Raw genomic sequence first — 25,379 nt, forward strand, 5'->3', positions numbered from 1 at the left:
TATCCTGTGTGTGTGCAATCAGTGAGAGTAGGCTTGCCAGAGTATGGAACAGTGCTGTGCTTACAGCACTATGTGTTTACCAGTGTGTGCGTGTGTGTGACAGTGTGCATGTTACAGGACCTGTACAGTATTTGTACGGTAGTGTGTGCTCTATTACCTGGGCAGTGCTCAGTATTGCAGGAGCTGACCTCTGTGCGCAGCCCCTCACAGTAATCTCCGTCCCCCTCTGGTGATGGGCTGTCGCACTCCCGCCTGCGGCTCCTCACACCCCCACCACATGATTTGGAACATTCTGTCCAGTTACTCCACATACCCCAGCCTCCATTGCCTGCACCAACATTGCAGAATTGTAGGGAAAAATGAGGAAGACAGAAAGGACAGTTATGTTCAGATTAGGCTAAACACACACTGTGCCTACTGACATAGTGATTGAGTAATACATAGCAGAGAATAAAGAAGGTAAATGTACTTCTATTCACCTCACATTTACAACATAATGGTAGATGGAACTAATTTTTTCACTATGCCTTTTATCTGTATATTTCCTGGGTAGTAAAATAATTATTATATGTTGCTTATGCAGAATTACTGTTTATGAAGTTTACTGTAGCATAGTCACATAACACACAATTTCTGCCCCCAGATTTTAGTCCTTTAAAAAGGGATCACTTAATCTGGTATTTTTTCAGTGAAAGCAGTTTTAGAGGGCCTATTCCAATTATTTCCAATTAATCACCTGTAATGCATTAATGAAATTAAAGAAAGTATTTAATTAAGAGTACCTTGATTATTACTTAGATTGTGGTTCCAAATTATCTTTAAATTACTTAGGTTTGGAGAACACAGTGAAAATGCCCAGCTATCTACATTGGGGAAACCGGAAGGAGACTAGCAGACTGCTTCAGAGAACATTAGGGCTGTGTAGATGAAAGATTTCTCCAAACCCGTAGTTTCTCAATTCACCTCAGACGGCCATGATCACCCTGATCTCTCTGTCTCTGTTCTCAAAGAAGGGTTTCTCAACTCCCATAGCAGAAAAACAACAGAAACGAAACCCATCCTGAAACTAGGTTCACACCATCCCCCTTCTCTCAATGACCGACTTATTTTCATGTAATCGTCCCTATTCTAATGCGGGTTTTGACTTCACACCTTTCACCACTCTCTCCACTTTGTACTTCCTGAGTGTGCCACTCACGGTCACAAGCTGTTAGCAGGCAGATCTGATCCTGTCGATCTGGTCCAAGACAGGGAAGTCCACTCCCTGATCTTGCTGGGCTGGAGCAGAACCGGTACCGGGTCTGTAGTCCTGGCCCACATGACACAGAGCAACCACTCCAAGGAGTCCACACTGACCACTGGCCATCGACTGGATATAAAACGAGAGAGGAAGAATGACAGTAGGCAGGCAGACAGACTGAATGGCAAGATGAGCTCATTAATTATCTGTTTATGGATGTGTAGTGCAAAGTCTTTTGCTGCCAAAATGTAAGCTGCATTGCGTGGCAATACCTGTGATCCAGTAAATTAGTAATATACCTTAAAATGTAAGACAGAAAAATGAAATAGTGGAAAGAAGAAAGGGAGGGGAAAGGTGATAAAAATGAGAGATAAAAGAAGAGATAGACAGTGTGATTCTAAACAGTGTCCCAGTCAGACAGAGTGATTCTACAGAGTTTTCCAGTAAGACAGTATGATTCTATACAGTGCTCCATTCAGACAGTGAAATTCTACACAGTGTTAAAGTGAAAAAAGCAAGGCATAATATTCTACTCCTATCGTGCCTATGATTTTCCCCCAGTAAAATAAAACGATGTAGTATACTGTATATGGAGTATGATTCTAAACTACAAACTGAGATAGTGAGGTGGATTTCACTGCTGCAATGTGTACTGTTTGTCAGTCCTCAGGGTAACCAGACCAGTTTAGATTAAACCTCAAAGACTCACCATCACAGCTGAACTCAGTGCAGTTCACTAGCTGCCCAGACTCACAGGAACTGTGGAACAAAGCAGGAACAAACTCAATACACGGCAGGTACTATAAATACAATAGCCCAATGCAGAAGGCGACACTAGATATCACTCTTGGTGGAGCTACTAGAATATGCTGAGTATAAGTAAACATCCAAGTCAGAATATCCTGGATTACTTTATTTTTGTGTAGTGCTTTGTCATTTGAGAATAGACTATAATGGTCAATAAATAAATCAACCTTTGAAGTTTCCTTGAAATTTCGAAAATACAGTATAAACATCTTTAAGAAGCATACATGAATCACCTTTGGTTAAGTATTCTCTTTTGCCCAATATTTGATGAAAATGTGTGTGGAAGAGGAGAAAACTTGAATAGGCAAGGAAATGGTATAAAGATCCAGATGAAAAAGAAGAGCGCTAAACATTACCAATTGTTACAGTCCCTTGTCACAGTATCTCCTGGTAAATACTGCTTCCCATCCACCACACAGCGACACTGAGACACAGGAACACACTGTCCATCCTGAAGAGCATAGAGATACAGTAGAATTATAATGAATATGGTGCAATGAACACAGTCAGCTGTGCCATTGAACTTTCCACAGACACACTACAACTGAGCTGGTCAAAGCAAACCTCTCTATGTAATAACAGGTGGATTTTACTACACTCCCTATTTCCCGCACATAAACTGATATTCTAGCTAGGAGACACACTAAGAAATGCAGCTGCATGCAGACTGACAGAAAACCCGACCTGCAGATGGACAAACAGAAAGAAAAAGCTGCACTGTGAGAGCGACAGACAGAGACAGATATTTACCTGCAGCAGCTGACCCTGTGCACAGTAGCAGCCAGGTTCACAGCTCCTGTTGTTAAATTCTACTCTGAGGTCAGAGCAGGTTACTGGTCCCCTGGCACATTCTCTCCATTCCTGTTCTGCAGGGCAACTTGACATATTACCTGAGAAGAAGAGAGAAATGGAAGGAGAGAGTAGACATATCTAAATAATCTTGTACCTGAAAAAAATAACAACCAAGTATCAACTACTATACTACAGTATATAAGTCTACTTGCCAAAGCCTTCTGCTGAAATTGGTATACTCTATATATCATTAGCCACACAGAAAATTAAAGAACAAGAAATAATAGCAGATAACAAATTAACACAATTGGCCATCTTGAAGAGCTACAGTATAAGGCAATATAACACCACTGAACCTCTAAGCTACTGCTAGACTATCCTATCTTTATGTACAGTAATACACACAATTTAGTTAAGGCACCATATAGATGTTAATGTAATAGAAAAAGATACACAAAGAAACTGCATAAATGACGTGAAAACTGAGAACATTATTTAAACTATGACTGTTAATATGGATCTAGAAACCTCTTAGACAATTTCAACATTTTGTTGCTTTAAAGCTTGCAGTCACGACAGTTTGAGATAGCAATTAATTTTTTTATACTGTGTACACAACCTACTTCACACCTACAAAATAACAAGCAAAAAAAGAAAAATTAGATATAATGGAATATATATGGAAAAGTCAAGATTGCATAAGTATTAAAACCCTTAAATTAAGTTAGCTGCATGAAATTGTCACACAATTAGTTGGCCTCTCCGTGTAATAATAGTGGTTCAAATGCATGATATTTCAGCCTTCTGAATTCCTCCCCTACTCTTCTCCCTTTCCCAAGACTCACCACAGGGCTGCAGGTTACAGCTGGCGAATTCCATGCTCTGACCCTTGGGGCTATCTCGGGTTCGATTCCTATAGCCTCCCCCACAAAGTACTGAGCACTCTGACCAGGGACTCCACACACCCCAGACACCTGAAATACGCAGGCAAAGGGTTATCAAAGAGTACACATGCACATGCTTGCTTGGTAAATGACAATACATGGGAGCCGGGAGCATCTATCTTTCCTGACCCTGGCAAGGTCCCAGGCTGCAGGAGTCCATTTCAACCATGCTGCCATCACAGGCACGCCCCCCAAATACAGGTGCTGGATTGGTTCCTGAGCGGTACCTCCTCCTCATACCCACATCACAGGTCCTACTACATGTGCTCCACTGTGTCCAGCTGCTCCAGCCACAGTCCACTGGGACAGTAAGCATGAAAGAGAAAAAAGAGGAGTGTTAATATACACTGTAGCACACTGCAGAGGAAGAGAATGGAAAAGAATGGGTAATGGCAAAGTAGAAATCAGTAAGACAACACATCAAATGCAAGAGAGTGAGATAAAGAGCTCCATATAGGTTGATGGGTCCAAGGTACAGCTCTCACCAGGGCACGGTTCTGTCCCACACGACATCTCACCATCAAAACATGTGCTGTAAGACAAAGGAATACAGCATTGTTTACACCCAAGGTAGGAAACACTCTGTCTTGTTTATTGAGGAATGATAACCATATGGAAACATACACAAAAATTCTACACAAAACCTATACAAAAACCTATATAAAAATGCTATCACATTCTTTAGGTGATCTTTACTTAATTTGTCAATAAACTTTATTTTTAAGACACTTATTTTACAGCATCAAACAACCAGAACTTCACTTTTCTTTCTGCCAGCCTCGTAACTGCTGGTTCATTTGCCTATCTTGTGACTGTGCGAGTAATTCTGACAATGTGTGTGCTGTAAATGCAGCTTGGAGATGTACCAATTGTTGCAGGAGTCCCAAAGGACGGTGGTGCCTGGAGAGTACAGTGCCCCCTTGTGGTAACAGGGGCAGAGACTTAATGGCACACAGGAGTCGTTAAGCAGGTAGAGGCCAGGGGAACAATAGCAACCATCGTAACAGGCAGTGGCACACTCCACCGTGGGGGTGAGGTCCAGACAAATCCGTGGACATGCACCTCCCTGCGCATGACACTCCCCAGCAGTCTGATAGGCCATCCCCTCCGGACATGCTCCTGAAAGCAGACAGAGAGGGCCAAGTCACACTGGAAAGAGTTTGCTGAGCACAGGGCGGCAGGGGAATGTTGGCGGATATGAGACAGTACCTCGGCAGGGGTGAGTGTTGCACTCGCGCGTCTGGATGTGAGGGCCAGGGCAATGGAGGCCCCCATACCGTGGGTAGGGGACACTGCAGGAACGCTGGCGTGTCTGCACTCCAGAGTCACATTCGGATGAGCACAGGGACCAGGGGGACCAAGGCGACCAGCCACCAGATACTGCAGAACAAGAGAGAGGGAAAGGGGAACAGAGAAAAACTGAATTAGAGAGTAAGTTTTACAGGGGCCCTTCCTTCTAAATGGCCAGCTTAAAACAGGACAAAAAGGCAATGTCTTTTAACTCTTTCAGTGAAGGAGAGCTGCGAAGCCCAATGTACTAGAACAGATGTGTTCAGAATTATGGTTACATAAAGAGTAAATGACTTATGGAACTGGAAAGTGCTGACAGTTACAGAATAAGACATTCCATTTCTTTCTCTACTACTTCATAAGGGCTTTCCTGTGGCAAATCCTGTATCCTGAGTCCGTGATGGTTCCGGTACAGAATTGCCATGGCTTGCTGTTAGTGTACCTGGGCAGGGTACAGTGTTGCAGGGCTGCACGTGCTGAGCCTCCCCAGGGCATGTGTCATCCGCTGTGATGTCTGTTGAATTGGTTTCTGTGCCGTTGCAGCTCCTAAACCTCTTCCTCCGCCCCACATCGTCCACGTGAAGGAAACAGGTCTTACTGCACACAGACCAGGATGTCCACTCACTCCACTGTGACCCCGGTGGCTCAGGACCTGGCAACAGAGACAAACACAGGCATTGGGTCAGGTGCACACATCCATTTCAATACCAACAGTTTCATAGTGCACTTTGCTTTTTCATGACATATTGTAAGGTATCATGTTGTACCTGTTGGAGGTTTTCTCTAACTGTTCTTATATGTGCTATACTGTGTTATTGCACAGCATTTTGTTCTATAATGGTCAATAAAAAAGTGTTACAGTATGTCATACCTTTCTGAGTGTAAAACCACACTATGGTGTGCTGTATTATTCAATACTTTTCATATACACTCCTATAATATATATTACAAACATAACTATTTCCCAGAACCCCTTTCATATAAAAGAAAAAAAATATTTATATTATTTCTTATGGAGAAAAAAGGCCAATCCATTTCGGTCCACAACAAACGTCACCCCTACTATTACTTTTTTCACTGAAAAATTACAAAAGAAACAATAATAATTAAGATTCATACTGTGGTTTGTGTTTTTAGTAATAAAAACACTGCTTACCTAGTTATATATAAATAAACATAAATAGTAACCAGTAATAGGTTTATTCCATGCTGAAAAGAAAACAAAAAAACACAATGTTTTGGCTGTGGAATAAACCTATTACTTCGTTTGCAGCCTACTCATGCAGACGCAGCTACCTACCATAAATAATAACCACTTCATTTGCTTTTTTTGTGTTTCATTTTCTTAACACCTTTAGGGTCCATGATAAAGTCTAACCAACAAATACTTACAAACTGTAAGAGCGCACAAATGAATGTATTATTGATGTCTCTCCTGTCACTCCATAAGCTTTGGAATTTGATGTGAGCTCTCAATATGAAATGAGTCTTACAGTATGACAACATCTTCTGAATTATTCAGAATTATTATGATAATGTAACTAACAATATCGCTTTGTAGTTTTGAAGTTGACTTCCACAATTTGAAATGTGGGTAACAATTCACAGGCTTTGTGGTATTGAATGTTCATAAAAAGAACATTCGTAAAAAGAGGTTTGGGTGTATTAAAAAATAATTAGGACTTTTTATACTTTGTACCCAGCCTTACCTGTCTCACAGGGTGTATGACATTCACGCACTTCAGTGGAGTCTCCTGGGCAGGGTGGGACAACTTCCACACTAACTGGGATCACTGGAGTCCTGATCGATGGTGGGGAGCACAGTGGGTAATTATGAGTGTGGCAGTTTAAACAATACAAAATTTATCAGTACAAAGGCACAACTCACAGGCTATGGGCACAAAATTGGCATTGTATCCACCATTTAAAATTTTGTAATGGTTCTAAAGTGCTTTAGACATTATTAGGGAATCATTTTAACCCCAACTGAAGTAAACACCTTGCTGTGACCTGGTATAGGCATTTCATACCACTGACTAAATCCACAGTGAATAATTGACTAATTCAGTGATGAGGAATCACTGAATTAATTCAGCTACAGCCAGAGGCCCCACAAGTGGCTTAACCTGAAAAGGTAATTGCCTGACCACAGCTTAAGCTCCATGACCATGAGATCAATAACATTAACCTTATGTGCCTTCATCGCAACACTAGCCGACTGTAAGGGGAAGTCCCAAAGCAGCAGTGAACTGGTGGTTGAGTGTCACCATATGTAGGGTGGGGTTAGCTGGCCAGGATTCTCTCAGATCTCAGCAGAACAGCAGTCAATGTGGCCTATAGGACACTTTCAGGAATATGGTGCTGTCTGTGAGGGACACGCATCTCCTCCTGTTGGAAATGACCCCAGTATGAGACTGTGTTGCCAGTGACATGTTAAAATCAAATCTCGAAGGTGGGCGGTTCAGAGGAGTCTTTCTCCATATAAGTCTTTCTCCATCCAAAGGATTGGTAGCTGCGACCTCAAATTTAAAAACGACTGTTTTAAATGCTGACGAGTATAGTAAAAAATAATCTCTGTGATTCCATCTATAAAAACAATAAGTGAATTGAAAGATTATGACAATTTGTGAATGAAGCCAATGCAGTACTACCCCTTGAAATAGAAGCCTGGTATTTTCAATCACCATACAGTAGGTCATTATAACAACGCACTGCCCCTCAGATTGACTCAGTGTGTTCAGATTGAAAATAGTGGTGATTAAACAATGAAGCAATGAGCTGTGTATCACACAGACTTCTCCAAGCAGTAATATTACTTACCTGTACCGCTGTTGCAGTCCCAAACCACAGCTACTGTCACATGGTGCCCAAGATGACCAAACTGTCCAATCACATCTCATCTCACACTGGGAATCATTGCAAGAAACGTGTCCTTCCTGACATGTGCTAAAATAGGGAAAAACAACAAGCAAGTGTTGTCAGCATGCAAGCTTCAAACAAACAAAAAATGTCTTAAAATTAAAAAAATACCTTTAAAATTACGAAAACAATATCTTGGAATTTTATTACCCATATTACAGTACATAAATATCTAGGGTTAGTTAACATTAATCTAGAAAAGGCAGGTCTTAAAAATGGACTTTTTAAAGATCTTTGAACAAGCAGCAACAGTAATTCAGACAGTGTATATGCTATGGTATATACTGTATAGATTTTCAGAACACATTTGATAAAAGTTTCTTATAAAATATTAATTATTAAACTGCAGAGAGTAGAAATTTAGTTCAATGCATGTTTTTGGATTTAGAACTGGTTAATAGATAGCAAACAAGAGGGTACAGATAGGGAGCGAATACTCAAATTGACAAGATGGAATCAATGGTTTTGATTCTGGCATAGTACAGTAATGAACTAGTAAATTAACTAGTCAAATCCTCACATGGTACTGAACTTGGAGGTTGATCAGACATTGTTGGTGATGCAATAGGAATTTAAAAATAATTTTCTGATTTTAATGTTCATTGGTTTGAAAATGGATGGATGGAGAAAGGTACAGAAGAGAACAGAAGATGACAGCAACATGTACTGTACAGTACATTGGATACTGTAGATCTATACTACCCCAAATAATGCATTGGATTATGACATTTTAGAAAATGAAAAAAAACAACCTCCCAATTATTTAAAAGCCTCAAAAAGAAATGTTCAAGTGTGCAATAGGGACACCTGTGTTGTTCTTGACATATTTATGTAACCCAGTCTGAGTGTTTGGAGGAAAGTTACCATTGACTGCAATTCCCCTTCCTGATCTGTTCTCCGGGCTGCAGGAGCTGGCCATCCCAGAGACACAAGCATTGACTGGCATTGACACAGTGCCCCCCCTGCAAGTACAAGCCAGGAGGGCACCGGCAGCCTGTAAAAGAGAAGGGGTGGGGTCAGGCATTTTCTTTTAGTGTTCATACTGTATATGGTACAAAGATACTGGATAAAAAGGGTAACATACATAACATAGATTTACACCCCTCATCCCCTGCACAGTGCCCCATACCTGTGATACATTTGGAACTACAGTTGCTTTGAGTGCTGAGATCAGAGCAGGTGAGAGGACAGGGGTCTACTGTGCCTGCAAGACAATCTGCTTCTTTTACCAACACCATTCCTGCACTGCAGCCTGACAGGAGAAGGCAGAACGAGGTTAGACATCAGAGACACAGATTATGAGAGTGCTATACTCTTCTGCATGGCACTTCCAACTGTTAGAAAGGCTCTCCAGTTGAATGGACTTGTGAGTGTGTATACAGGTTTGCGTGTGTAAATACAGGAGATAATCAATGTTCTTCTTTTCTAAAGGTGCTAAAAATATACACTATGTACTGAAGTCTTTATTGCTTCTGAGGGTCTCAAACTAAATATAGTACTAACCTTAATCCAAATTCTATACATTTCAGTATATTTTGAACTAGAAAGACAATGTCTACCAGGCTGTACCTCCTACTCTTGTTGTGTTAAACACAGAGAGGGACTCCATGCAGCCTTTCCACAATATGGATCTGTTTCTCACCTGTTTCTCCTCCTGAGGGGGTACTGCAGGGGTGGGTGTTACAACTCTGTGTCTGCACGGTCCCTCCTTCACATTCCCGCCCAGAGTTTTTAGGAGGAGGGTTCGAGCAACTCCTGTTTCTGACCCGCACTCCTCCACTGCACTGGGCATCACAGTTAGACCACTGGGTCCACTCCGACCACTGGCCATGCACTAAGAGAATGATGGGGGCAGAGAAGAAAGAGAGGGGGGGTGAGATGTAGGGATGGGTGATGAATGAGAGGGAATAGTAGAGAAAGAAGGGGAGTTGGAAAGAAAGAAACAAGGAAGGGAAGTGAAAGAGGCATTAACATTCCAAGTAGGTTGACTGTAGGCAAGGATCAAGATAGAAAGGTTAGAGAGGGGAAAGAGAAAAGGGGAAGATAACGGTTGAGAGATGATTTTTGTAGTATAGAAAGATGGAGAAAACATATTAAAGTGAGAGAAAAATGTGATATAAAGTGAAAGCAGAAAATGTGATATAAAGTGAAAGCAGAAAACAGAAAAAGAAGGATAGGTGTACTGACCAAAGCAAGAAAGCATTACTGAAAGAGACAAACATTGACTTCTACATGTGACAGTAAGTCAGCGTGAAACAGGCAGGGTATGACAGAGACACAGAGTGACAGAGAGGTTGTATTGAGCAGGGCAGGGAGAGAGAGAGATTGTGTACAGTCTCCTGTGAGACGTTCCGCAGGCCCCTGTATCTGTGCTGACCTGCACAAGCCCGTGTGAAGCAGGCCCGGCTGTCAAACACTGTTCCCCCACACTCTCCTTCTGGCAGGGCCTCCCTCAGGACTTCCCGCTGGCGGAACAGGGAGCCCAAGCCACAAGATACACTACATTGACTCCACTGTGTCCATTGAGACAACACACAGTCCACTGCAACAGAGTAGAACACAGAGGGCCAGAAGGACACAATAAGAGCTTCAGGAGCAATGGTTGGCATGGTTCAACACACCAATAAAAATACAAAATTATCCCTCAGACTTTTCAGAAAAATAGTTACTCCCATTCAGCTTTAACAGTACTATGATACATCTACCTGCTGCTACCACTGATTCTAATAACTGTTATGTTAGTCCAATCATCTGTAGTGTCTTGCCAAGATGCAATCAATCTCTGCCATAGACAGAAACACTGTTCTTCTGACACTACCAAGAATGTAGTGTCTATCATTAAGACACATTAAATGAAGGTGCAATACAGTAAAAGCTGTTTCCATAACAATAAAGTATGCTTTCGTTTGTAATAACTGAGACAATAAGTGATTGGTTTTATTTCTTATATTCCTATAAGTGTTTGTCAATGATCTCTTTGACTCATTAAAGAAAATGAGAAAAAAAACTAAGGAAAACTCTCAAGCTGTGTTTAAAACGTGTGTGTGAATATGATACAGCAACATTTCTTTAATATAAGCCTCTAACATCACAATAAAGCTAATTTCATGGACTCATTAGTGACACCAATATGAGGACCACAGGAGGACTGTCTCTGTCGTACCACAGTCTTTCTCATCCGAGCCATCCTGACAGTCATTCTGCAGGTCACATCTCCTGTCCAGGTGGACACACTCTCCTGTGCCACACAGGAATTGCTTGGCAGAGCAGGGGTGAGGCACTGGGGTGGGGCGGATCTCTGGGCCAACAGGCACAGTGGGGATCGGTGGTCTGGATGTAAAGCCTGCATGAGGATAGACGCACAGGAGAGAGCTGAAACATTTGCCTCAGTTTCACTAAAACAGAACTGAAGCTATTATAAATTAAAAAAGTATGTTAATAAAACAAAATTATAGAATAGACAATGTTTTTTCTTCAGGATTTTGAATGCCCTTTCTATTATGTCTATGAGGATTACATTGAAACTGCCACTTCAAATATTAACTTTGTCTTAAATTATATATTTAACTTAATGTGTTAGATTAGGTATATTAAACATATCAGTTAATGGAAAAAGTGAAAATTATAATTCATGAGTTGTATTGTTAACACATTTATGACCAAAGTACATAATGACCCCAATACATGTTAATAATCCATGCTCAAGTCCATCGTAGTGTCACAAATGGAGAATAGCCCATTTCTTTAAAATTTCATGATCCACTATAGTCTTCATTAAATGCACTCAGCACACACTCACCGCACTGTTGTTCATCTGATCCATCGGGGCAGTCTGTCTGTCCATCACACACAAACATGGCATCTACACAGCCAAACACATGGCAAGCAAACTGGCCTTCCACGCACAGGATCTTAGGATGTCCATGGTCACTTTCCTGAGTAGTAGGTGTCACCGAACTAGAGCCTAATAAGAAGAGGACAGAGTCATTCTGATTCTGATTCTGCTTATTTATACACTTTCTATGCACTTATGTCTTCATATAACTGGTTGAAGGCCTTTCTTCATACATCAAGGACACCAACCATGCTCTCCAACTTTTTAACGATTTCCAGTTTCAGGGCCCAGAATGTTACATTTTTACTATGGACATCACATCCTTATACATTGTCATTCCCCACAATGACGGTCTTACAGCCCTCAAGCACACGCTGGAAAAACACACAGTTCTTGATCCACCCACCCACACTGTTGTACTGTATGTCTTGCAGAATTGATCCTCATACTGAATGCTTTCTCATTCAATAACCTTTTTTTATCAGCTGGTTAGTGGAGTTGCCATGGGCAACAGGATTGACCCAACTATGCTAATATTTTTTTGAGCTGGGTAGAAGAGCGCTTCTTCGCTTCCTACACCATTTTTGTCCCTGACCTCTACAGGAGATACAGTACATTGATGACTGCGTTGATGCCGCCACATGCTCTAACAACCAGCTAGAGCATTTGCAACATCACTTCACCAACTTCCACCCATCCCTCAAGTATATACAGTAGGTAACATATCTTCCACTACTCTTCTCTTTCTAGGCATAAACCTATCCATTAACCATCCATGAATCTCTATTTGTGTCTATTACAAACCCATAGATTCACACAGCTACAGTATCTCTTGTACAGCTCATTTCACACCACACATACTGTACTACAAATTCTCTCCCTTTTTCACAGTTTCTCTGACTGCAACAACTTTACAGTGACGATATGGATTTCCAAAACCAAGCTCTCAAAATGCGCTCTTTTTTCATTAATAGGAGATACCCAACCAATGTTATTGACAGGGCCCTTTCCCAACCAAAAACATCCCTCAGATCATCAGCTCAATTAGGAACTCCCGGCCTCACAATCGCATTCCATTGGTGCTTCCCTACCACCATTACACCTTTCTGTCCCCAGGACCATTAATGACAACTTCATCTCATTTCACTGACAACCTTATCTGCGCAACCTTCTTGTTCACAGCTAACCTTGATCACCCTCAGCAATCATCCACACCGGGCAACAGAACTCGCTGCATCACCCGTAAATATATATCCAATACCACGCACATTCAAAGCTCCTCTGATCAATTCCAGATCACTCAGATGACATCTTGTACCTCCAGCAATCTTATTTACTGCATCTCTTGCAGAAGCTATCTACATTGGTGAAGTAGGAAGGAGGCTGGGAGACTGTTTGAGGAAACTTGTCAGGGCTGTGAGGATCAAAGATCTCTCCAAGAACGTAGATTCCCATTTCAGCTGTAATATGCTGAAATATGCTAATATGCTAATATGCTAGAGTAAGTTATTGTATAACCTTATACTCTAAAAAAGCTACTTTTAGAATTTGAATCAGAAAGATTTATTGTGAGACATGACAAGACAGACAAAAAGACAATGGAGGGATTCATAGTCAGATTTCAAGCAGACAAACAGAAGCAATAGAGTCATGGAGCCAAACACAGAGAAACAGACATTCATAGGCAGATTGTGAGATTCAAACTTGCCTGTGATCTCAATAGTTAGAGGGGTTGGGGTGGTTCCTGCCAGTCGAGGAAGGGGAGGCAGACCAGGGTGGCTGGGAAGGGAGGTCATGGGGCGCACTCCAGGGGCAGCAGTTAAGAGGGTTCCCAGTTCATTGTACATGTCCTTAGAAGGGGTAGGGTGAGGCGGGGGTGAAAGACTTGGTATGTGTCCCCCACTCCTGGAGGTGGTTATATGGTGAACTCCTGGCTCTCCTGTGGCTACTGGCTGTTGCGGTCCTAGACTTTGGGCACCTGTAGTGAGGAAGCTGGGAGTGGCCAGGCCAGGCTGCCCATCCTGGGGGCCCCCTGTGTGAAGACCTGGTCCACCTCCATGAGAGGCAGGAGAGCTAGGAGAGCCTGATATCAGGACCCCTGGGGTCCCTGTAGGGCCAGTGTGCTCTTTGACCCCTGGGAGCATCCCTGGTCCAGGAGTTGTAGAGCTGGGGAAAGGATGTGCAGGCCCTGATGGGTGGGGCTTTGAGTCTGTGAAGAGAAAGTGAGACAGAGCAGCATGTTAAGAGACTGCAAAAGAACAAGGAAAGGTTTATTCCATGCTGAAAAGAGAAGAAAAGAAGCACAGTGTTTCGACTGTGGAGCCTTTTTTGGGTTTAAGGTTCCACAGCCGAAACGTTGTGTTTCTTTTCTTCTCCTTTCAGCATGGAATACACCTTTACTTGTTTCTTTGCAGCCTAGGCATGCATACACAACTACCTACTTGAACATGTTAAGAGACTGGCTGAAGCCACAGCAGGCTGAGAAACAGCCAAAGGCTAACAGCAAAAGCATAAATGCATTTGAAAGGCTACAAAGGAGAAGTGGCCTTCAAAGCCTTTGCTAGTCATTCTGTAAATATTCAGCCTTGTCACTCATTAGTAACTGCTATAGTGTACAGTAAGTAGCAGTGTTAGTGTCACGATTGTAATCCCTCCTCTTAAGGGCGCTCCGGCTCTTTCACATTTTACTTGATCATGTGCACCTGCCTCCAATCCAGCACCTCCACCCAGATGCTCACTCTATTCAGGGCTCTGCATTGGAAGACGGACACCTGAAGGACTGCCTACCACCAAGTCGCCCTACGCTCATGGCTTGACGGCATAGGCCTCCTATCGGTGTCCTGACCCAGCTGAGTCCGGGACTAAGAGTCCACGCTTGGTCCCGTTATCCCCATTTTTATTCCCTCTCCCTGAACTGGATCCTGTTCCAGTTTTTAACTTTGTCTTGTTTTGTCCTGGATGGATCACCCAGCTCTGAACTCTTGCTATTCAGTCTGGATTTCCCTTTAGGCTCCCTTGGACTTGTTCGCCTGGACCATGCCCCCCCCCCAAGCACCAGTGCACACTTGTCACGCCCCCCTGTTCGTCTAGTTGAAGTGTCAACCAGTCAAGTTATAAAATATTAAAATAATGTTCTATGTATATGGACTTTATTGGTTAGATTGTATTATGCTAAGTCCCGAGGTTACTGTGCTATTGTAAATGGATAATGTGAAGTGCTACTGTACATATAGCAAGTACTGTAATGGGCAGTACATTACTGTGACACAAGGCTCCTGTACAAGGTGCTAATGCATCCCATTAAGAAAAATGACTAGCAGCTTCAATAAACCAAGTGAATTTTAGGAATGGTTTTAGGATTTACATAAATTAGGGAAGTTCCTGCTTTTCAGGATAAATATAGGTCTAGGGTTAGGGTTAAGGTCAGGGGTACAATCTTGGAGTTAAGGCTAGGGCTATGAAGGAGTAGGTTTGAGACAGTTTTAAATAATGTAGAGAAATGCCAGAATTCCCACGGGGAGAGATTCCAGTAATTGGATGAGTGCCATACCTCCCTGTGTGGGTGGTGGGAGGATGAGAGTCACAGTGTGCCCCCCTGCCTTGGCTTCATTTCTTTCTCGGGGGGCTGTGGTGAGCAGTATGGCAGACTGCGTGGACAGGGGGTACACAGTGCCTTTGAAGAGAGAGACACAATGATCAGTGAAAGAGGGATTTAGGAACTGTACTCTTTTCAGGGACGACTTTAAAATATAATTCAACAGATGTTTAATACATGAGGGCAAAGCAGCATAATTCTGATATACAACATGCTTGCTTACTGCTGATATAATTGTGGGCATTTAAAACTAGCACACATTTGTCAATGTTTTCATTATGTTCCTGCTGTACTGCTGTATTCTGCTCAGTGGTAATTGGGGTGGTGCGCTGACTATGTGGCTAAGGCTCGGCACTTGTGGCTGGAAGGTTGCTGGTTCGTATCCTGCAGCCAGCATGGTAACCCTATTTTGTTGGGCCCTTCAGTAAGGCCCTTAACCCCAGCTGCTCCAGGGACACCGTATAAATAGCTGACCCTGCGCTCTGACCCCAGGCTTCTCTCCCTGTCTGTGTGTCTCATGGAAAGCAAGCTGGGGTATGTGAAAAGACATATTCCTAATACAAGTAATTGTATATGGCCAATAAAGTGATCTTATCTTATAATGTATCATAGTACTGTACATTGATCTCTGCTTAACAATGCTCAAATTGTGCATGTACACGTGTGCTTGTTGTGTTTGTCTGTGTCGCTGCTCACCACAGCCGAGCTCGTCTGAGTGGTCAGCACAGTCCTGTCGGCCATCACACAGTGCAGTCTGGGCACTAACACATTCCCCACTGCTACACTCGAACTGCCCTGGCCCACAGCGTCGTCGTGGTGCTGTCACACTGCCAGGAAGGGGGGTCTCATCTGAGAAGTGAAACATTCAGCAACCCTTAGCACTGTCTTCTGGCACTTAGCAGCTCACTAATCCTAAAATTAAAACAATGTGGGTGAAAGGTGAAGAAACAAAGACAAAGATGACAATGAGAAGCTAGTGAGGCACAGAGGACAACAGGAAAAACTGAAGGAGACCAGGTAACAGAAGGAAAGATTAAGGTGTTGATGGACAATCAATGCCTAATAGAGAAGCAGAGTAAGCAGAAAAAGAATATTCAACAGGTGGATGGGCAAACACACAGCAAACAGACCCTCACCATCAGTGCAGCCCAGTATCTCAACACGTAGGTAGAAAGTGTGCGTAAATGCCACTGGGATGATCCGCAGATAACGTGCTTGGATCACCTGGCCTAGCATCTGGGTCACTGGGGCACTGCTATCAGCACGAGCTTCAAACACCTGGATATACAGCAGTGCGAATAAACACACCGTAACACAGCTTTCTGCAATAACTTGATTGCCTGGACCTGTGTAAAGGACATTTACTGTAAACAGGTCTTTATGCCACACGCTGAGTCAGTTGCAGAAGTGATGGAAAACCCTCTTAAAACTAGACAGTGTAAAACTCTTCCACAGCAGAAGACCCAGTCTTGTGGCACAGTTAAGATTCTCTGCTGGCTATAGAGTGGCACTGTATGTTTCTGGGCCTGATAGTAGCCCTGATCAAATCTGCCAGGGGCACATTCCAGTAGAGTTTAAATTATAAAAATTGCATACTAATTATTAATTTATTTGTGAATACATATTCCCTACATTATCAGCTACTGCCTTCTATTTTGATACTTGTCTTTTTATAATAAAGTGCTGCATCCATGATATTATTGGCGGTTTCCATCTAACATGACTTCAGTGTTTTAATGTCCATTATCCATCCATTCATTTTGAGTAAGAACTGTATCTTCCGAGGGTTCGTTATTTTATATTAAATAACATTTTATTGCAAAAGGAAAGCAACCTTTCAAAGATATTCTTTAAATATACTGTAGAAAGATTATCATTGATAAACTAATATCTATCTGTAGAGTAAATTACTTACAAAACCCAAACATTCTAATATATAACATTCACTGTTCTCACATTGTTTTCATGGCTGACACATGCACTCCCATTAAAACATACTGTGTGTTCTGTCACCATAGATGAGGCCAGATTTATAAGAGTGTGTTAGTACCTTAGCCTTGCCTTTCCCCTCTGTGCTCTCAGTATAGTCTGTGAACGTTGCCCCTCCCAGACTGTAGGACAGGCGGTATTTGGTAAGAGAGCCACGTGCCCGTTCACTGCCTTGGGTCACGACTCCCGACACCCAGGTGGGTTTCAGGAAGTCCACTTGAAAGTAAGGGCTCGAGTCACCCTGCAGGGGGCTCCACCCTGGCTCCATGTTGAGGCTACAGGAGACAAAGAGATATAATACTAGACAGAAATACAGTACACAGAAGGACAAGACATGCTGAAAGTAATGTGTAGACAAGATGGCTAGAAGGGCAGAAACAATTAACTTTTGTTGATAAAACTGTATTAATCATAGTAGAAGTCACTTACAACAAGCTTAATGGCTTCTTAATATCTTCATATATTCCTGGTTATATAGAATTTATACATGTAATGAGCAACATCTGATATAGTTTAAACTTTTGAAAATGTCACTCAATGCAAAACTGTCAACCAATAAAAAATGAAACTTCTATATTTTCAGTTCTTGGTCTGACAGAAGGTTATAAGTAATGTGTAACTAATTTTAGAACTAATTTAAAAACATAGAAAATTTTAGAAATGTGTTGAAGATCAAGTAACAAATGAACAGGTAAAAGTTTATTTCATGCTGAAAGCAAAAGAAAAGAGGCACAATGTTTTGGCTGTGGTGACTTCTTCAACTGTCACATCTGAAGAAGGCTCCACATCTGAAACATTGGGTCTCTTCTCTTTTCCTTTCAGTATGGAACAAAGTTTGGAAATTACACATAGTTGTAAGCCTGAGAAACAGGGAAGAATCATGAAAAAAGCAGTTTAGATACCTAGACTTTGGAGTCCTGGAATTAGTTAAAATTTACTGTGATACAGTTAACTACTGTACCTTTATGTCTAAAAGGACAATTGTCATTAACTCTATATGTTGTCGATTTCAGAGTGTAACTCCCTACTGTCCATATATTGTTTTAGTCAATGGGATTTTTGACATTGAGTTTAACATAAAACTCAATTTGGGTTAATATATTTGCAGAAGACACAGCACCACTGAGAATGCTTAGTGCTGTGGTGGTGGGACAGATCTCAGTGTGGTCCACCCTCAGTGTCCCTATTCCCGTATCCACCCTCACTCCTCCTCCCTCTCTTTGTCCCTTACACATTGGGAACGATGTTGAGGCGGCCTGCATCAGCGGGGTTGTTCTCATGGTGCGATGAGGCGCTCAACTGGCCGTATCGGATACGCCCATCCTCGAGACCCAGGGGCAAGTCGCAGGGGACTATGGAGTACGGGAAGACACAGTTTTGTACAGCAATTCCTCTGAAAAAACATGCTTTAGCTTTGAAAGTAGTCCTGTAAGTGTCTGTTTCAGTGACTCCTAAAAACTAGATGGTTGGTTCCTGGTCTTAGAGCCCAATTTAAGATCTCCACAAAAGGTAACAGAAGTGGGAGGAAAGCAGTTCTGAGCCTAAAGAATTGTCATTTTTTATTTTTTTTCCTTAGCTGAAAGCAAACTGGTAACCATACATGCCTGAGGCAGACATACTCCATTTTTTAAAATGCTCTAATTCAGTGCCTCTCCGTTCATATATGTATGTGTTTTAGACACCAAAATGTATAGCCCAAGTGCAAATTAAAAAACACTATGCCAAAAGGCTGGTACCCTGACATTCCTAAAATGTAATCACAGCTGAATATTCAGGAGAACAATGCAATTCTACCACTTCTACCAGTACAACTACTCCAAACTCTACCCTGATTTGTAACATGTTTGCAGTATTTCCAGGGATTTCTCTTCAATCTTTTTCACAATCTGGCACAAACCAAAAATAAAAAAAACATAATGTTAGCTATAAAGGTCTATTAATCACTTAATACAGGCCTTTAAACTTTCTCATTTCCATTAGAATCTCTCAGAGAAGATAGTTTACAGTTCCAGCAGTAAAATGTAACTTCTCTTGGAATATCTCACTATGATACAACATACAGTAGTTCTGGCACTAAACATTTATTGTCACAAGTTGTATGGAAGACGGTTTGCTTAAATAAGTTGTGAACCTATATAAGGTAAATGACTTAATTGAGGCTTGTGGATACAGATGCTAATTGATTAAAGGAAAACACACCTGATGGCTGAGGGCTTCCGCCTGCACCTATAGGCTTCTGGAGACAGAAAGAGAGAGAAAGGGGTTAGGCAGGAGAAGAACTGACCTACTAAAAACACAGACAGATACACTTACCTAGAGAAAGACAAACATACATACAGTGCCTTGCGAAAGTATTCGGCCCCCTTGAACTTTTCAACCTTTTGCCACATTTCAGGCTTCAAACATAAAGATATAAATTTTTTATTTTATGTGAAGAATCACCAACAAGTGGGACACAATTGTGAAGTGGAACGAAATCTATTGGATTTTTGAAACTTTTTTAACTAATAAAAAAATGAAAAGTGGGGCGTGCAAAATTATTCGGCCCCCTTGCGTTAATACTTTGTAGAGCCACCTTTTGCTGCGATTACAGCTGCAAGTCGCTTGGGGTATGTCTCTATCAGTTTTGCACATCAAGAGACTAAAATTCTTGCCCATTCTTCCTTGCAAAACAGCTCGAGCTCAGTGAGGTTGGATGGAGAGCGTTTGTGAACAGCAGTTTTCAGCTCTTTCCACAGATTCTCGATTGGATTCAGGTCTGGACTTTGACTTGGCCATTCAAACACCTGGATACGTTTATTTGTGAACCATTCCTTTGTAGATTTTGCTGTATGTTTGGGATCATTGTCTTGTTGGAAGATAAATCTCCGTCCCAGTTTCAGGTCTTTTGCAGACTCCAACAGGTTTTCATCCAGAATGGTCCTGTATTTGGCTGCATCCATCTTCCCCTCAATTTTAACCATCTTCCCTGTCCCTGCTGAAGAAAAGCAGGCCCAAACCATGATGCTGCCACCACCATGTTTGACAGTGGGGATGGTGTGTTGAGGGTGATGAGCTGTGTTGCTTTTACGCCAAACATATCGTTTTGCATTGTGGCCAAAAAGTTCGATTTTGGTTTCATCTGACCAGAGCACCTTCTTCCACATGTTTGGGGTGTCTCCCAGGTGGCTTGTGGCAAACTTTAGACGAGACTTTTTATGGATATCTTTGAGAAATGGCTTTCTTCTTGCCACTCTTCCATAAAGGCCAGATTTGTGCAGTGTAAGACTGATTGTTGTCCTATGGACAGACTCTCCCACCTCAGCTGTAGTTCTCTGCAGTTCATCCAGAGTGATCATGGGCCTCTTGGCTGCATCTCTGATCAGTCTTCTCCTTGTCTGAGCTGAAAGTTTAGAGGGACGGCCAGGTCTTGGTAGATTTGCAGTGGTCTGATACTCCTTCCATTTCAAGATGATCGCTTGCACAGTGCTCCTTGGGATGTTTGAAGCTTGGGAAATCTTTTTGTATCCAAATCCGGCTTTAAACTTCTCCACAACAGTATTACGGACCTGCCTGGTGTGTTCCTTGGTCTTCATGATGCTCTCTGCGCTTTCAACAGAACCTTGAGACTATCACAGAGCAGGTGCATTTATACAGAGACTTGATTACACACAGGTGGATTCTATTTATCACCATCAGTCATTTAGGACAACATTGGATCATTCAGAGATCCTCGCTGAACTTCTGGAGTGAGTTTGCTGCACTGAAAGTAAAGGGGCCGAATAATTTTGCACGCCCCACTTTTCATTTTTTTATTAGTTAAAAAAGTTTCAAAAATCCAATAGATTTCGTTCCACTTCACAATTGTGTCCCACTTGTTGGTGATTCTTCACATAAAATAAAAAATTTATATCTTTATGTTTGAAGCCTGAAATGTGGCAAAAGGTTGAAAAGTTCAAGGGGGCCGAATACTTTCGCAAGGCACTGTATAATTAATAATAGATGATTATGATGGTGGTTTGGTTAAAACTAAGATCTTTAAGAAATTTGCGTCCTACACTAATCTTTGAATTTACTCAAAGTTTGAAACAAACTACACACATGTTATGAAACCAACACTCAGGAAACAATTGCATAAAGATCTAGGATTTATTAGATATCAGTAAACAAGGAAGTGGAATGGACTCCTTTTGTCCGCAGGGAATCTCATTTTACAATGTTCTTATACAGTGCCTTGTGATTCAGACCATTGCGCAGAATTATTAAATAGATTATTAATGTGAAAGGGAAATGGAAAAGTCATTATTGCATATTGAAACTATTTCAACCCTTTGCTGTGGGAAACCAAACTTAAATGCACAAAATTGCCTTTGTCACGGACGTCCAAAGGGACTAACCGTGGGGAGCAGGAGAGCGGAAAAGACCCATATGCGTAGCGGCGAGACGGGAAAAAGGCCTGGGCTCATTAGTACAAAGAGTTCAGGAATGCCGTATAGAAACCTATGCCCTCAGGGAGCGGACGTGGGGCGCCCTGGTGCTAGGCGGGTCTCAGGACATCCGAACCTCAATGCTGAGCCCGGACAGAGTGCAAGACCCGGAAATATATAGCCCAAGGGAAAGAGAGGGACAGGAAGAACAGCAGACCGGAAACTAGGGATAGGACAGAGAAGGAGCGCCCTCTGGCTGCAGAGGGCGTGACAGCCTTAATTAGACACAGAAGCAGTTGTGTGGCCCCTGTCTATGTGTAAAAGTATTGTAATAGTTTGGATGTTTTTCAGAATAAATACATGCTGTAAGGTCATTTTGCCATGCAGTGAATTTCAAGCAAAGATTCAACTATTAAGCAGCTTCCAAAACAATTCAGGAATAAAGCTGTATAAAAGGCTCACATCAGGAGAAGGACATAAAAACCTTTCAAACACCTATAATGTCTCTTTACGCATAATGAAGTCAAAGCGGAAACCACACAAACTGTCTAGAGCAGGCTGTCCCTCCAAACTATGTTGCCGGGCAAAGGTTGTCACTGTGAGGCCAACAGTGACTTTGAAAGAGTTAAATGGCAGAAATGGGAGAAAAAGTCCAGTGTCATCAATGTCCTGGTCACTCCACAAAGGAGGCTTGTATGGAACTAAAACAAAACTATCTCAAATTCTGCATGGGTATATGGATGAAGTGCAAAAAATAAACTTTAATGTGATTCAACAAACTTGTGGTAGAACGTGTGGTAAAAGGTTTTGTGGTCAGACAAGATAATTCAGAACTGTGATGAAAAGCTTGAGGCCAAAGCTACTCTGGAGTGGCATAACATTATGAATGTCTTTATGTTGCCCTGTCAAAGTTCTGACTTGAATCTTATAGCATCTTGAGAGTGGTTCAGCAAACCTACCAAGAAGAATGGGCAAAAAAAGGTACACCACACAAAGCCAGTATCATTGTTTATCATTTGAGGCTGTTATTGCGTCCACCGCTTTACACCAGATATTGAGCTTACAGATTTGAATATACTGTATATGAAATTATTTTTTTTATTCAGGGATAGGCAACCTTGGACTAAAAACGAGTAGGTCCAAATCCCTGGTGGGACACTGTTGTGTGCCCTGAGCAAGATATTTCACTGAGATTGTTTCATTAAAATTCCCAACTGTATAAATGGGAACAAATGTAAGTAGCTTTAATTAAGATCTTGGCATCTCACTTACCTGTAGTTAACTGGCTTTGATATTAACTCGTGCTTTCACTGCTTATTTACAGTATAAATTGACTGACTTTGCTGCCTAAGACAACTGCAAAATATATGAAGATCAATCTCAGAACACTTAAGATGAAATGGAACCATTGTTCTGAGCTTAGTTTACTCACTGCTTGGAATGACATGGAGACAATGAGAACAAGATAGGGACTTAAGAGAATCAAATTTATGATGAACATCATAAGGTCCTACAAAAATCTTGCCTGTTGCCTTAACTTCACTCCATACAGAAACAAGCACTGAAGTACAGGGTTCATCTGCAGTAAGATAATCTACATTCCTAGGTTACACACACTGTCCCTGGGAAAGAGTTTAGTCCATCAACTATTAAAGATGCTCACTCATTTGATGCAAATTAAAACCATTGAGCTCTAAAGTGCATCCATCAAGAAAATCCCAGCAACAAACCAAATTAGGCTAGAAAGTACACACAAATCCCACTGGAAATTAAATTATAAGAAAAATGAAATGTAAGAGGTCCTAAAAAAATTACTCTAGCAAAATATCTTGTCAGATTAAAAAAAACTCAAACTCAAACGCTAACAACATATAAGCTTAGCCACTACAGAGTTTCAATTAAAACTTTCTTTTGACCTCCGTATGGAACAGACTGTGTGCTCACTGTGAGTTGGAGCAGGTCAAGAAAGAGTGGCACTTTCTGCTAACCAAATGTGAAAAATTAAAAGAAACATATTTCCACAATAATGGACTTCTTGTCTTGCACTTTAGCTGCCTTTCCTATGTGATCTGTACTTGTTTGCAAGCCTTACAAGAGAACCTCACAAAAGATTTCTTCTTCTGGCAGTTACTGTATTTCAAGTAATTTTTTATGTTGTCAAGGAATTTTGTAAGGCCATATATAAGGTTATAACCTTTATCAGATTAACATTTTTTATTGGCATAAATTACTAGTGGTTTTGAAAGCAATACAAATGACTGACACTAAATTGCTATTTCATGTAGCACTGCAACCAAAGATCGCTAACCCTAAATCCAACTTTAAGCAATTATTTTCCTTGAGCTTCTTGTTTTTTGATGGAACTAATCCAAATGGACATACTATATGTCTTTACATGTTTTTTTAACAGGACAATATTAAAATAGGAAGAAATGCTTTGGTTGGCATGTGCTTTGAAAGTAAAGATTTATACGCAGTGTATGAGCCATTCAGTGCTGTCAGGACACAACAATCTGGAGTCTCACAGGTGTTGTAGGAAGGCCAGGATGCCCATCAGTTTGTGAGAAGGTGACAGCAGCCATGCCATGTGTCCTTGATTCTGAAGGGTGAGGGGGTGGTGCCACTGTAGCATTCCTAGTGTCTTCCGAAGGCCTAAACAGACAACACAAGATGGAATTATAGCAGTAAATTAATAGTCTATAATGAAGACTTAATCATACTATAATACTATAATAATGTGTGATCTATCATAGCCATTATTCCTACTGTACAAAGTAGTTTTGTATTTAATACAGTATGAATGTTTTTTCTTTCCAATTAACTCTTAACAAGTGAAATTGTGAATGTTAAGGCAATACCTGTCAATGGCTCCACTACTCTTTTCCAGTGATGTTAGAATGTGATGTAGTGGCGTGCACTGTGAGTCAGTATGTTACTATGTGTCTCACAGGGTTTATTGCTGTGTTATTGTCTTTCAAAGCGGTTTTCTGAGAGTGACAGTGCTTTACCTGTGTCCGCCTGTGCCTGGTGTGCTGGTGTCTAAAGAGGGGGTGCAGCCCCTCTCATCTGCACCATCCGGACAGTCCATTCTGCCATCACAGCGCTGTGAGACCCTGATGCAGGGGCCTGAGGGAGGGCAGGAGAACTGAGACGTCAGGCATCCTCGAGGGCCAGGGGACAGTGGGGAGGGAGAGGAGCCTGCAGAAACACAAAGCAGACATATGAAACACAGGCTGGCAATCAGCTGCACAGATCTACCGGTTCTCCTACAGTACTTCAAGACAGATCACCTTCAGGTCAACAGCTCAGCTTTAAGTATGCATTCTCACTAAAAATGAGATTGGTGTTGTAAGAAATGGATGGAAAAAGGTCTTGTTCCTAATTATTCCGAGAGATGTTTAAGGTAAAGAGACACCCTAAATGAATTACTAACTCATCAGAATATTTAAATACAACCCAAAGGCGAAATGCCTGATTAAAAAAACAGCAATGAAAGCTGAAGGACTAGAAATCTACAGGGCTGGAGAAGTGAAGGGGTACTGACAGCACAATTCAATCAAGT

General features: G+C 41.6%; 1 protein-coding gene across 1 annotated transcript in view; it reads right to left on the reverse strand.

Annotated features, from left to right (window-relative positions):
• sspo (SCO-spondin) overlaps positions 1–25,379 on the reverse strand; it is a 132,524-nt gene that overhangs the window by 46,710 nt on the left and 60,435 nt on the right. The window contains exons 46-73 of the mRNA XM_015354311.2: positions 24,826–25,015; positions 24,343–24,469; positions 19,611–19,647; positions 18,643–18,763; positions 17,473–17,686; positions 16,559–16,700; positions 16,119–16,271; positions 15,378–15,500; positions 13,536–14,036; positions 11,792–11,956; positions 11,156–11,335; positions 10,370–10,534; positions 9,635–9,826; positions 9,122–9,244; positions 8,857–8,986; positions 7,894–8,019; positions 6,783–6,874; positions 5,516–5,725; positions 4,993–5,163; positions 4,650–4,902; positions 4,269–4,315; positions 3,913–4,083; positions 3,685–3,813; positions 2,798–2,937; positions 2,404–2,498; positions 1,950–1,999; positions 1,199–1,369; positions 158–328 (exon numbers count right to left, since the gene is read on the reverse strand). Coding sequence (XP_015209797.2) covers positions 158–328; positions 1,199–1,369; positions 1,950–1,999; positions 2,404–2,498; positions 2,798–2,937; positions 3,685–3,813; positions 3,913–4,083; positions 4,269–4,315; positions 4,650–4,902; positions 4,993–5,163; positions 5,516–5,725; positions 6,783–6,874; positions 7,894–8,019; positions 8,857–8,986; positions 9,122–9,244; positions 9,635–9,826; positions 10,370–10,534; positions 11,156–11,335; positions 11,792–11,956; positions 13,536–14,036; positions 15,378–15,500; positions 16,119–16,271; positions 16,559–16,700; positions 17,473–17,686; positions 18,643–18,763; positions 19,611–19,647; positions 24,343–24,469; positions 24,826–25,015 — 4,389 coding nt within the window. The remainder of the gene's footprint in view (positions 1–157; positions 329–1,198; positions 1,370–1,949; positions 2,000–2,403; positions 2,499–2,797; positions 2,938–3,684; positions 3,814–3,912; positions 4,084–4,268; positions 4,316–4,649; positions 4,903–4,992; positions 5,164–5,515; positions 5,726–6,782; positions 6,875–7,893; positions 8,020–8,856; positions 8,987–9,121; positions 9,245–9,634; positions 9,827–10,369; positions 10,535–11,155; positions 11,336–11,791; positions 11,957–13,535; positions 14,037–15,377; positions 15,501–16,118; positions 16,272–16,558; positions 16,701–17,472; positions 17,687–18,642; positions 18,764–19,610; positions 19,648–24,342; positions 24,470–24,825; positions 25,016–25,379) is intronic.

This window comes from Lepisosteus oculatus, chromosome 6, assembly GCF_040954835.1.
Source record: "Lepisosteus oculatus isolate fLepOcu1 chromosome 6, fLepOcu1.hap2, whole genome shotgun sequence".
NCBI lineage: Eukaryota > Metazoa > Chordata > Actinopteri > Semionotiformes > Lepisosteidae > Lepisosteus > Lepisosteus oculatus.